At 37.8% G+C, this 13,718-nt stretch overlaps 1 protein-coding gene across 2 annotated transcripts in view; it reads left to right on the top strand.

The window, feature by feature from the left end:
- Positions 1-13,718, top strand: part of POLR3A (RNA polymerase III subunit A) — a 58,066-nt gene that overhangs the window by 36,696 nt on the left and 7,652 nt on the right. For both annotated transcript variants that reach the window (XM_059729763.1, XM_006269641.4), the window contains 8 exons: positions 2,991-3,077; positions 3,174-3,256; positions 9,636-9,806; positions 10,094-10,187; positions 10,314-10,406; positions 10,988-11,152; positions 12,154-12,318; positions 12,632-12,763. In XM_059729763.1, the coding sequence (XP_059585746.1) occupies positions 2,991-3,077; positions 3,174-3,256; positions 9,636-9,806; positions 10,094-10,187; positions 10,314-10,406; positions 10,988-11,152; positions 12,154-12,318; positions 12,632-12,763 (990 nt within the window). The remainder of the gene's footprint in view (positions 1-2,990; positions 3,078-3,173; positions 3,257-9,635; positions 9,807-10,093; positions 10,188-10,313; positions 10,407-10,987; positions 11,153-12,153; positions 12,319-12,631; positions 12,764-13,718) is intronic.

The raw sequence follows: 13,718 nt of genomic DNA, 5'->3' as shown, positions 1-13,718 counted from the left end.
TTCATAGTAAGTCTCTTCATTTCAGATGTGCACATCAGAAAAAACTAAATTATAATTCTAATAACAAAATTCAAATTAAGATTCCTAGTTATAGTTGCATTATTTTAACAGCATCCAGATTTCTCTCTCCGATTTGTAAATTCCAATATTATTCCTTTTTTTTTTTCCATTTCCTTTTATTGATCCTTGAAGGCCTTAACTGAGACAGGTTATGAAAAGTATAATGAGGTAACTTTATATGTGTGTGCACTGTGTGAGCCTTAATGTTAGTGCTATATAACTAAAAGTGTTTGTGCAAGAGCTTAAGGAAACAAACTGGCATTACTGTGTTTCAAATTCTAATCAAGATTTTCCTTAAGTAACCTCGAGTCCCCATTTTTTAGGTCAAAACTGAGGCACGATGAGAGAGTCCCTTCCAGCTGAATTTCAAGAACTAGTTGCTTGAGGCTTTATTTTAGCACACTATTTTCCCTTCTCCTCCTCCTCCTGCTACGTTCTCTAAAATCTGTCCTTTTCAATAGGTAAAGTTATAAACTCAAATCTACTAACCGTTTAAAACTCAGTGTGCTTCAGTACAGGAACTGGAGGATGCTTCTTTATTCTTCATTTCTCATTGAAATGGGGAAAATCTTAAGAGTTCCTGTGAACTTTAAAAATCTTACTTGTTTATTTCCCCCTCCATTCCTGCTCCTTGGCATGCAGAAGACACTTGAGAATAAAGAATAACTATCTTTGGAACTCTGCCTTGTATTCCACAACTTCGTTTCTTTTTTTTGATATATGAAACAAGCATTTAAGTTGATCACCTAACATTTCTGGCTAGGAGTCTGTATAAAAGGGAACTCTGATGGTTTGTATTGAAAAATGCCCAGGCATACAGGTACAATTGAAGGAGAAGGATAAATTTGAAGAATGAGTTATGAAAGCATCTGGTTGGAAATTGAGTTATCTGAGTCTAAGTCCTGGCTCTGTCACAAACTTTCAAGTTGCTATTTCTTGTGATATATTTTTATCACAAGGATCTTGGTATATGGTTTAGTTTTTGTAAAATCCCAACTTCCTGGAGGCATGTGATTAGGTGAAACATCTTTGCTTAAAAAAATATAGATAGATATATCTATATTAATATCTAGATATTTCTCCTAGCTGTGGAGAAAAAGGTTGGAGATATGGATAAAACAATTCTCAAAATGATTGCTTTTTAACACTTCATAATTTTTTGATATCTTGCAGACTTCTTACAGAAATTGTGCAATCTCTGTCCTTTCTTTACCCCTGTTTTGTAGTAGGGAGGCAAAGGCTTTGCTACCCTACTGTTTTGCATCTTTTAAGCTTAAAGAGGAATTGATACACTTTGAGTTCTTCTGATGGAAAGGTTCTGTAGCAGTGCTGAGGGGTGTAGTACTTGGGATGCATGATTTAGAAAACAGGATATTGCAAACAAAAAATAAGAAGAATATGAATATATTAAGGCTTCTAAATGGGCATAACCTAAAAAAACACCCTTCTGTTTCTCCTCTTCCATTTTGTCCCTATGTTCCAACTCAGATTTATAGTAATAGACAATATCTGAAAATGCCTTGAATGATGAGCAGAGAACACCAACATGTTAGGACCCTGCAGACTCTTCTGTCGCAAACACCACTAACACTAGTTGTGTTACTTGCAGGAAAAATAAAAATAAATCTATTAAAAAAGGCAACTACTTCTGGTATTTACTCAGTAGATGGAATAATATTATATTCCCAACTACAATAGAGATTTCATATAGTACTGAAGAGTTTTCATACTCAGAACGGTTTGGATGAACTGTGTGGAATCAGTCCAGTATCTAGTGGATAAGCATCTACATAAGTTTCCAGTTCAATTAGCAGTTTCTGTAAACGGATAAAGAATTTGAAATGAACTGCAAAAAATGAACTGTCTTTTGTATTTCAAAAGTGGTTCCCTTGGATCATTTTTGACGTTTTTAAATTATGCATTTGCTCCTCAACCAGCTTGCATTGTAATATTGGGCATTGTTTAACATCTTCACAAAAATGAAATGTAAACCCATTTCTTGGCCATTTCAGCTTCACTGACTTTTAAAATACAGAAATATATCAAAAAGGTTAGTTTCAGAGTGGCAGTTTTTTAAAGAAAGAAGTCAATATTTACCTTAGCCACTTGGTTCATTAAATTTTGAAATAATGTTTATTTTAAGAACACCACTACAGGCTGGTTTTGCATGATTGGCTTGCACTGGGTTTTTTCGGTTTTTGTTATGTCAAATGCATCATTTTAAAGATCTGCTTCGGTTTCTCCTTTACACAGCTTGCAGAAAAAGACCAATTGTATGAGCAGAGTAGTGCAGAAGTTGCCAGTTGACGAGGGCTAGGCAGAGATTGCTGACTTCTTTTTAATTATGAGTTTTAAACATCCGTAACATTTTGAATCCAAAAAAACAGGTGTCCTTATCACATCCCTCCTACTCCCATGCCATCTGCCACGTACTGCTTGTAACTTAGGTTGTATGTCTTCAAATATTGACTGGAGGAGGAATATAGTAAAGCATTTGTCCTGGCAGGCAGCAAAGATTCACGAATCCAGAAAACTATGGAGATTGAGACATTTGGGCGTAATCCTTATTAATATATTTTCACAATGATTTTTTTTAAGTGGGACAGTAGAAGTTTTTAATGAGGAGGTGATGGTGGCAAGAGAAGGGCTAAGTCAACTCGAGTTTCAAGAAATTTGCTGATGAAGGATGACTTGTGCATCTTGGTCCCAATTCCTGATTTATTCCACCTGATATGCATTTACACCAAAGCTGAACTTGATTTGCTGTACCTGTGAGTCTTATTAGGTTTGGAGGTCTTTCTTTCATGCCTTGCCAATTTACTTCTGTAAAAGAGTTCTTCACAAGATCTAATTGCGTAGATTTTCCTGTGGTCAGGCTGTGATACAAAACAGATTATATTGCTCCTTTCTCTCTCTCTCTCAACTTTCAGGAGATTAAAAAATTCCTCAAAAGTATTTCTGAAAAGATCAAGAAAACCAGGGACAAGTATGGTATTAATGACAATGGCACAACAGAGGTAACAGACTTTCCAAGAGTAACAGAAATCTTGTATTAAGTTCTATAATCTCTTGGGCTTCAAACTCACTGTGTTCCTGTTTTGTTGTTTCTTTAGCCACGTGTCTTGTACCAATTGGATCGAATTACCCCAACACAACTAGAGAAGTTTCTAGAGACTTGTAGAGACAAATATATGAGGTAGGAGATCATGATTTTTTTTCCTAATAGCGATGTCAATTGTATCTTTGCCACTTACAGCATGGCCTAAGGAGAGGTCCTGTAATTGAAAATATTACTATTTTTACATTAGTGTTTCAGGGCCCCCGTGTGCTAAGTGAGTAGAAAATATAGAAATAAATTGATGTTGGCCTAAAGTAAAATAAACATGCAAGGTAAAGATTAGGAACTGTAGCAATTGTTTCCATGTCCTCATCTATAAAATGGACACACTAAGATTAAATAACTTGCCTATAGCAACCAGATACTGCTGGCAGAACCAGAATTTCAAATTGTATCTTTTAAGTCACAATCAAATGCCATAATTCAAGTCTATCCTTCTATATTCTCTGTGTGTGTGTGTGTGTGTGTGTGTGTGTATATGTACATATGTATAAGGACTTAGTCCATCTGTCTGTGTGTCCATAATGCTCTTGGGGAGCATGGCTCCAGCTAGTGCTGGGTCAAGAATGCCCATCAAGAATGATGGGCGGAGTAGGGCTCCAGCAGAGCAGACCAGGCAGATGTGGAGCTGGGGGAGAGAAAAGGGCCGGGGGGAAGATAGCATGCATGGGACTGGATGCAGAGCAGCAGCATTGCGGGGCCAAGCCGGGGGGACGGGGGGGTAGTGCACAGCCGGATGCAGAGCGGTGGCAGCAGCATGGGGCAGTGGATGATTTTAATATTTTGTTTCTACTGGATCAGACTTGAAGATGAATCTTTCTGTATTTTCTCTGTAAAAGGCCATCTCCTTAAAATACAGATTGTTTGTTCAGGCTGTTGTATTCCTAGAGATGTAATATTTCCAGAAATTTTGAAGCCATGGAAAAAAAAACCTTTTTTTTTTCTGGGGAAAAAACAGAAACTTTGGGAAAAATTGAAAATATATGCAGTACTTATTTTCTTAGCACCCTTTACAGATCTAAATTCACTTTGCTACTTTAAGACCATAAAATGCATTATGTATTACTTAGTTTGCTCATAAAATTATCATGTTTGGTATATTTGTTTTGACCAGAGGCTAGACATGCACCTGGCTGAGGTCATCTAACCCCAGCGCTCTTTCCAGCCCAGGGGAGGATTTCAGACTCTATGATCTACTGAGGTCCTTTCCAACCCAAACATCTATGAATGTATTAAATTTAAAAGTATAGTTTATTCAGACAATTACAAATTTACTAATTGAATTTACTTTTAATTTTTGTTACAAATGGAGCTACAAGCTGCTGAACTCTAAGGAACCTAGCATCTCTAATGTTTCCCTGCTTTTCATAAACTAGCAAAAACTAAAAGTTGAAAATAGAAGAAACCATCAACATTATAGTAAAACAAAGAAAGTTATTATGTATTCTGGACTTAATCCCCTCCACAGTGTCAAGCAGATACAGAAAACACTCATTTTTAGAAAGAGTTGAGAAAAAAGGAAAAAAAACCCCAAGACTCATTGAATACATGTTTTGCTACATGAAACTTTGTCTAATGATTCTCATTTTCTGCTGTCACTATCAGCAGCTTCTGAGTCTTCTGATCCTTCATTTTTATCATCTTTGTGGACTCCTGAAAACTGAAGGCTTGCCCAGATTGAGACAAGCTTCTCTACTCTTTCACATGTTAGTTTATTTCTTGGTTTGGTGTGAGTATTTCCAAACATAGATGAGTTTCTTTTACATGCTGCAGAAGGTGAAGGAATCTGAAAAGAGAAAGAAGCAAGAGGAGTCGGAGGTTGTATTGTGCAAAGGCCTTGCCACCATGTTGGAGGAGGGATATGGTTGGCAGAGTCCCAGACTATATTCCTGGACCAAATACCTAAAGATGTACCTTTCCAACATCAAGTCCTGAGTGTGTTGCTTGTTTTGTAATCCAGTCAAATGCAGTAGCAGTGCTATCATCACTAACATTTCTACCTTTGAATCTTGGATCCAAAAGATTTGTAGCAGCATGAATTCATTGGCAACAAAATTCTTCCCGTCTGTTAATAAAGTCTTTCACTTTTCTTTCTTCTGTACTTGTAAGTGGAGATGCACTTAGATTCTCAAAAACAGTTGATTTTTATCTGGGCCATTTGGTAAGGAATGTCTGACAAAAGTGCACAGTGTGATTCAGATGCAGTAATTGCTGAAGAAATTTGCTTTAGAATCTTCAGGGAGTTCTGCAGCTGAACCCAGAAGACATCCTCATCAGGTACAGTGTTCCTTACACTTCTAGGTACTTTAAACTCCTCAGTTATTACTGTTTCTTGAAGAGCTTCTTTTTTTTTTTTTTTTTTTTGAGTAACCTTTCAAATGAGATCACCACTCCACCTCATCTACTTTTACTACTGAGTTTGAGTGTTACTATTTCATTCTTTGCATTCTTTTCTTCCTGTTTCTTCTTGAAGACTGCAGCTACAATATGAGTAGCTTTTACATATTTTGTAACTTCTTTTGCTCTTCTATAGATCTTTTGCAGTGTCCAACTTCATGATGTTATTAAAAAGCAAGTTGCGCCCATGGAATGCACATCCTGTTGTAGTAATATGTGGATATTTATCCATTATGATCTCCCATGCTGCTTTCATGTTACTTGCATTGTCAGTCAGCAAAGCAAATACTTTACCACTCCCAATCTTCTGTAGGACTTCACATATTTTATTACTGATATACTGTACAGTATGCCTGTTCTCTCCTGTTTCAATGCTTCTGTAAAAAAAACTGGTTGAGGTGTTGTTATCACAAAGTTTGATTCCTTCTTCCCGCACATTTGTCCATCCATCTGTAAGTATTGCAAGACACAGTGCTTCATTGGTTTTTTTTTTTTTCCATGCACAGATTGCATTATATGTTCATATTCTGACTTAAAAGAGGCTTGCTTAAAGAATGTCTGCTGGGCAAACGTTATGGTCTTAGCTTCCTGCCAGTATGCATTTTCAGTTATTGACTATGGCATCCCAGAAAAATGTATTGTTCTTGCAAGAGCTTGGTCAGTTTTTTTCCTGATCTTCACGTGTCATCTTGTCTACAAATGAAGATATTGAGAGTCTTTTGTATACAGTTAGTTGCAATATTTGGTTATTTGAGGATGTTGATTGGACAACTCTTTGTGATGCTAATGTTTATAGAAGAAGAACCAGCAGCAGTAGGAGGACTTTTGTATTGAGAATATTGGAAAGAGCTACGTGCACTTTCATCATCATGTTCTACGTCTTCCTCACTTACACCCATGAAGGAATTTTTTAATGTCTGCAGGACAGTTCTTGTGTACAAAAATGTGTTTGGTTATCTTAGTAGCATTTGGAAAATGCATATTTCATTTGACAGTACTTGCAAATCACATTTTTTTTTTTTTCAGAATAACTTGCAGTGTGGAAATGCTTCCATATGCTAGAAATTGGTTGCACCATTTTGCTGAGGTAGAAAAAAGAAAAATATGATTTAGTGGCTAGCTTGCATATCTGAACACTAAGCTACAGCATGTACAAATTTAGTAATGGATGGAAGAGAGGCCTACTCAGAGTTAACTGTGAGCAACTTCCCTGCCCTGCAGGACTTACCTCACTGCTAAGGTTGGGTGATTTGTCACAACACATCAGATTAGTAGGAATTCAATTATGAATTACATAGATTATGAAAATATACTAATGCAGGTAAAATATAGTTTAATATACTGAATTCAGAGAAATTTAACCTCTTACCTTTTCAATAAAGAAGTATACTTTCTTACAGCTCCTTTGTGCTGCTTCTGCACTTCTGTGGATCTCAAGGTGATGGGACCGGAAGGAGACAGGATCCTTCCAACTCCAAAACCTTTAGACTTGCTCTGTCTCATCTCCTGAGGGTTTTGAGCAAGCAGGGCAATAAGCTCCTTGTTTCTATTCTCTACAGGAATAAATGGATGCTGCTACCAGTGTCTGCTCCCAGTCCCTTAAGGCCTAGTCAGGAGGACAGGAGCAGATCCACCAACCTCTAGATCAAAAGTCAACAATGGAGGAAGTCCACAAGCAAAGAAGGCACTGAAGCTTTCTTCCTTCTCTTGTGAAAATGGCAGTGCTCCCTGGGGGAAGAAATGCATCTTGCTAGTGCATTTGAGAGTTGTACTGTGCTGTTTGTCCTCAGTGAACAGGAATTATAATGATCTGATACTATAGATAGTCTTACATAGAAGTCTTCTTATTACATACTTATTAGAAAACAGCTTTGGGGGGTAAAGGATAGATATATGAACACCATGTCATAAACATTTAATTCATCATACTAAAAGAAAATATTTCATAAGAGGTTTTTTTAATTTTTCCAAAAACTTTAAACTTTTCCAATTTTTCAGAAAAAAACAAAAAAAAGTCCTCAGAAAAAAATGGGAGGGAAACAGGTTTTTTTCTGAATTTTTCTGGGTTTTTTTCCAGGCCTTTACATCTCTGTGTTCCTGTAAGATTATGAAATTAAGTCATATTTTTATGGTGGTGACATCACAAGTTTCTTCCTTGGCTGCCATTTCTTTTATCATCTTAATGGTTTTGTGCTTGGGAGAAGGTTCAAATCAAAGAAGGAAGTGCCAGGCTTCAAGGAGGGAGGAACTATTGTTCCCAGATAATATAAAACAATGGAAAGATAAATATTCTACCCCTGCCAAGGCTATTCTAGTGCAAGTTCCTTTCCAATCTCCAAAGTTTTAGTGTGGAATCTTGTACAGACTAGATGCATTTCAAAGCCATATTAACCTTGACTTTTTAATCTCAATTCGTACGTGCATGATAAAGAATATTATCTCTTTTTATTTTTTTCCATCATTGGTCATAATCTGATGTTCAGTTACGGGATGTATTCCTACTCTTTCATTGCAGCAGTTATTTAATTATGGTCATTTTGCTATGGCTTAATACTTCTGTAAATACGAGCTTTATCCTGAAGGTATTCAACAGGTCTGCTTTAAGATAATTAACAGGCATTGCTGAGATTATGTAATTTATCTTCACTTAGGGTAATGTTCTTCAATGATAAGTACATATTAGCACACTTACTCACATCCAAGGCAAGGTGTCCTTTTGGCCCAAGGGAAGCCCCTCGTGTTGGATTTGAGTACAAGGCAGAGGGAAGAGCAGGCAGCTGCTGCACTATTATTTCCCAAACTAGCCATCCAAAATTGAGGTGGTGTGTTTTAAATGAAAACTGATTTCCACACTAGGATTGGTGGTGCTATAATGGCTGCCAGGAGCTGTGCTGCTTTCCCTTTCTGGCCACATAGGAGGGAAAGATCCTGCTGTTCAGGTCATTCACTCTCTCCATCCAAGCTCCAGCTCAGGCTTTAACCCTGTTGTTGCTGCTAGTAAACTGATAGCAGCTTTTGGCTGCTCACCTGAAAGGGAAGGAAGGCAGTGATGCCAATGAGTAAACTGTCTCTGTTCCATGAAGCCTCATTCAGCCATGACTCTAGAAAAATCTTTTTTCTTCATTCTGCCTTCCCTTTTAAAATCAAGTTGTGTGTCTTATTTTAGGATGTGTGGTATGCAAGAAAATACAGTGCTTAAAGTGTAGCTTATCCTTAAATAAAAATGCCTGTAGTCTTACTACCATGATAACTGGCTGCACAGCATAGACTGCAAGCGAACAGCTCTAGGCTTGTTTTGCACTAGATTTGGAGATTCTTCATGGATAACCTGGAGCAGGGTTGTTGAAGTCTGTACTGATGATTTAGTTAAATGGTACTTTTTCTTAACTCTGATGTCAGGAAGCCCTAAGATCCGGACCACTAATCCCAGTTTGACCTTTGCAGAGGCATGTTAAGTCATCTGTCGTTGCAGTATTACAGCTTGGAATGTAATGTTCTGTCTAGACATTTCTCTTTAATATTTTCAGTTTGTATGTGGTCCCTGGCCTGCTGCTGCTACTGTCTGCTGGAGGAGATGATACAGTTTAATAGTGGGTCAATTCCATTATGTCTAAACTGCTTGAATAGAACCATAATGTTAAACAAGGGACATACGTGCATTTAGTATAGTACAATAAATATTTCTGACTTCATGCACATAACTGAAAGAGGACAATCTTTCTAATATGTGGCCCACTAACGCAGAAGTTTCTCTCTCTCACATGCAACAAGGGCGCTGCAACAATGTGATACAGCATCATAGCTTTTTTGGCCTGTCGAGAACAATTCTATAATTCTGTAGTGCAAGATTTTGTTGCATCTAGACTGGACTGTGCTAGATCATGGTGGTCTGTCTCATGAAGAATCCTGAATCTGATTTAAAAAAATCATCTTTTCTGATAACATCACTCCTAAAATAATGTTTGAATTTGCTTACTCTCAATGTAGAACCTTATGCAGCTTATCCTTGTTTTATCCTCCCTTTATATCTGAGTTTTTTCACTCATGATTTTCATCTCAGGGCACAGATGGAGCCTGGGTCTGCAGTTGGGGCACTATGTGCTCAAAGTATTGGTGAGCCTGGCACACAGATGACCTTGAAGACTTTCCACTTTGCTGGTGTTGCTTCCATGAACATCACTCTGGGTGTACCACGAATCAAAGAAATCATTAATGCCTCCAAAGCAATTAGGTATGAGGCTATATTTAAGTAACACTAAGCTGAGCACTAGAAATATTCATCATACACTCTTTCTGACTGTATTTACTGTTTGATTATAAACTCCAACATTTATTATATTCTTACAAGCCTTAAAGAATATTTTTTAAGAATTAACTGTCAATTTTGGGTGTCAAATGCTTTCTTAAGAAGTAGTTGTCTCTTTGACTTCATATCCTAGCATGTGAAACAAACTGCTGTCTGCTTTAGGTAGAAAGTGATTTATCTTTGTGTGTTGTTTATTTATTTATTTTGTATAGCACACCTATTATCACAGCACAGTTGGATATAGATGACGATTCAGATTTTGCCCGTCTGGTTAAGGGAAGAATTGAGAAAACCTTATTAGGAGAGGTAGGCAACACCTTATTGTTGGTAATGCACTAAATTTAAAATATTTAGTGTGATTCAGGCTTTGTTGTAATGGACAGTTGCTCTTCTTGGATGCTAAGTATTCCATATGGATCTCTTAATTTGCAGATATCGGAGTACATCGAAGAAGTGTTTCTTCCAGATGACTGCTTTATTCTGGTCAAACTCTCTTTGGAGCGGATCAGATTGCTGAGACTAGAGGTGTGTGCGCCGCTTCTGGCCCAGTAAAAATAAAAAAATGGACTTTTTTAAAGTAAAAAAATGGCCATGAAATAATATAGCTCCATTCAGTACTTACAATAGGAGTTTTCAGTATTTCTTTGTACAATGAAAATAGTGTGCAAGTTTCCCACCTTCTTAATATTCTCAATTTACTGAATAAAGAACAAGTTGCACAAAAATATGGTAGTCTTGTAATTAAGCTATGTCTAAAATTATTTTCTCTTAAGGCGCACGGCCTCCAGAACATAAAATTGGTCCTTTCTCACTAAAAGGAAATTTAAAAGTGTATGCCACCTTTTTATAGCACTTTTATAAGACTTCAGTTGGATTTTAAGGACATGGGCCTATATTGGCTCTTCACATAGGGGTGGACTTCACCTAAATGTTAAATTGAGTTTGCACTGCTATGCAAGATTTCCATTTGTTACATACATCCAGGTGAGCTAATATCCTGGTTGACTAGTGGAATAGAAATATGATTTCTCTAGGACTTAAAGCCGGTTTAGAGATATTAAATGAAAAGATAGTCTAGTAATCAAGTGACTTTTATTTTGCCACAGGTGAATGCAGAGACTGTACGATACTCTATTTACATATCGAAGCTAAGAGTAAAGCCAGGGGATGTTGCTGTTCATGGAGAGGCAGTTGTGTGTGTGACCCCTCGTGAGAACAGCAAGAGTTCAATGTATTATGTCTTGCAGTCCCTGAAAGAAGAGCTGCCAAAGGCAAGTGAGCTGTTGTCACATCAGGCAATTAGTAATAGTTTCAGTTTCTGTGAGGAAAATAAAAATGTTCCTATATAATACTGAGGTCAATTTTTGATCTAGTTGTCTGAGTCCAGAACTCTTGGGGCACCTATACGTGAGTGCATTGGCTGCACTAACACACTGGAATTCCAGCATGTCAAAGCAGAATCCATCAAGTCTACTGGAGCATGGCAATTGCTGCGCTCCAGCAGCCTCCTGCCTCTCATGTATCAGTGTCCTTGCTGTTAAAAATGGTGGCAGGGGCTCATTGAAGGAGCTTTAGTTCAAGCATCCCCGCTCCCATTTTTAAACGTGGGGATGCTAATACAGGAGATACAGTGGTGCTTTAATTAGAGCAGCTCTTGGAGCCACCCTAATTAAAGCGCTGCCCTCCCCACCCCTGGAGCATATGTAAAAGTGCCCTTTCATTCTAATCCCATTGATGCTGTTGACTTCCTGCTGATTTAATTAAAAATGGAAATTGTACTGTTTTCCTTAATATTTGCATGAATTTGCTTTGGTCATAACACACTCTGCAGGTGCAACGTGTTATGTAAGCATGAAATACTTTTTCTAGCTAAAGATAGACCAGGTTTTAAAAGGATCATGAGACCTGAATCAGTCAAACTGCAAAGCTTTTAGCAAGGGTCATGTCCAGTTTACTTTAAAACATATTAACTGACACTCCATAGTGCAGGAGTATTAAGAACAAGAGGCAGATAACTGTGGTACTGCCTTTCTAGAGAGAAGATAAATTATATTAGTGTGGTAAAGGTTGCTCTTTCTCTGGCTGTAGACAGTATTCAGTACTCAGTGATAGTGTTTGATTTGTTTATCAATTTGTTAGGCCACTAGAGGAAGTAGGGTTTGTAAATATATTTGGTAGGGGCTGTTAATTCTTAGATGGAAGCTTTCTCATGTTGTCTGTTTAATATTGCATGAATGGCTTCAAGCTCATACAACTTCTTTCTTTCATAAAGATTGTAGTGCAGGGTATCCCAGAGGTGTCTCGAGCTGTCATTCACATTGATGAACAAAGTGGGAAGCAGAAATACAAACTTCTGGTGGAAGGTGATAACCTACGAGCTGTCATGGCCACCCATGGGGTCAAAGGAACTAAGACGACATCTAATAATACTTATGAGGTAATACGCAAGTGCACGTTCAGGTGTTGGTTTTGGGCAGTTAGAGCAATTTACAGGCAGTCAAGTCTTCCTTCACTAGTAGCTGTCTGAATGTACTGATATAAGTAATTCAACTGGTATCTTCACTCATTTTTAATAAGTGAATATTTCTTGTTTTGTGTTTAATTTAAACAATCCTTTGAAGTGAAATTATGAAATTATGATATGAGGTTTTCCAGGTGGATCTGGTAAATTCTTTGATCCCATATGCATATGTATGCTGTGCCTTCAGCACATCACGACTTTATTTACCCAATATTATCACTTTCTATAGGTTGAAAAAACACTGGGCATTGAAGCTGCTCGGACTACTATTATCAATGAGATTCAGTACACTATGGTAAACCATGGTATGAGCATTGATAGGAGGCATGTTATGCTGCTCTCGGATCTGATGACATACAAGGTTGGTTCTGTGCTTTTTTGGCATTCCATTAGCCTGTTTGTTCCAAAGTAATGTTAATAATGACAATAGGAGAACTCTCAGCCATGAAGGATTATTAGGTTATGGGCTGAAATAAGCAATCTCAGTGTTAATGAGTTGGTATGTTGAACTAAGAGTACAACTTGGCCAAAGCAGACTGCTGTTCTCAAACCTTGTATAGTGAACACCAGAATATTTGTTTAATTTTGAAGTTCAGTGAGTCAGGTATAAAGATCGTAGAGTTAAGGTTGACTGCATGGGCTCCCAACCTGCAGTATGTGTCACTCCACTGTTTATAGGTCTCAGCAGTAGTATACTGCATGCCAGAGGGTAGAATTGTGACAAATAGAGCCAGTTTTCTTTAATGGAGTATGGGCAGCACTGTTTGCTGTGATGCATTATCTGTTCTTTAAAGGGGAGGAAAAAACTCTTCATTTAGTGGGGGAACTGATTTACTCTGTGCCAGGTTGGGGAAAGGATAAGCCGAGGAAATGGGCAGAAGAATTTGAACTTTTTCCTGAAAGCTGCAGGGCAATAATTGTTGTAGCATTTTGGCTGCACTAGTCCCCTGTGTTACCTGAACTGTGCACCTAAATTGTTACCTTCCAGAGAAGGGAAAGAGGTCTTGGAGTACAGGGTGTACACATTGGCTAGGCAATGGAATTCAGTGGAAAGACAGGTACATCAACATTAGTGTCCTCCTACAAGCAAACACTATGAGCATCGAGGTGATGATCATCCAACATCAACGTGCTTGGTTGGGCCAGCCGTGTCGTCCAGATGTCCAACTCCAGACTCCCGAAGCAAGTTTTATTCTCCCAGCTTAGCCAAAGCAAATGCTCAAGAGGAGGGCAGAGAAAGCGCTTCAAGGATATACTCAAAGCTAACCTAAAAAAGATGCAATATCAATATCAACTCATGGGAAAATATTGCCCAG

This window comes from Alligator mississippiensis, chromosome 6 (genome assembly GCF_030867095.1).
Source record: "Alligator mississippiensis isolate rAllMis1 chromosome 6, rAllMis1, whole genome shotgun sequence".
NCBI classification, from domain to species: domain Eukaryota; kingdom Metazoa; phylum Chordata; order Crocodylia; family Alligatoridae; genus Alligator; species Alligator mississippiensis.
Note: the sequence above shows the minus strand (reverse complement) of the source record. Positions and strands in the feature narration are given on the sequence as shown.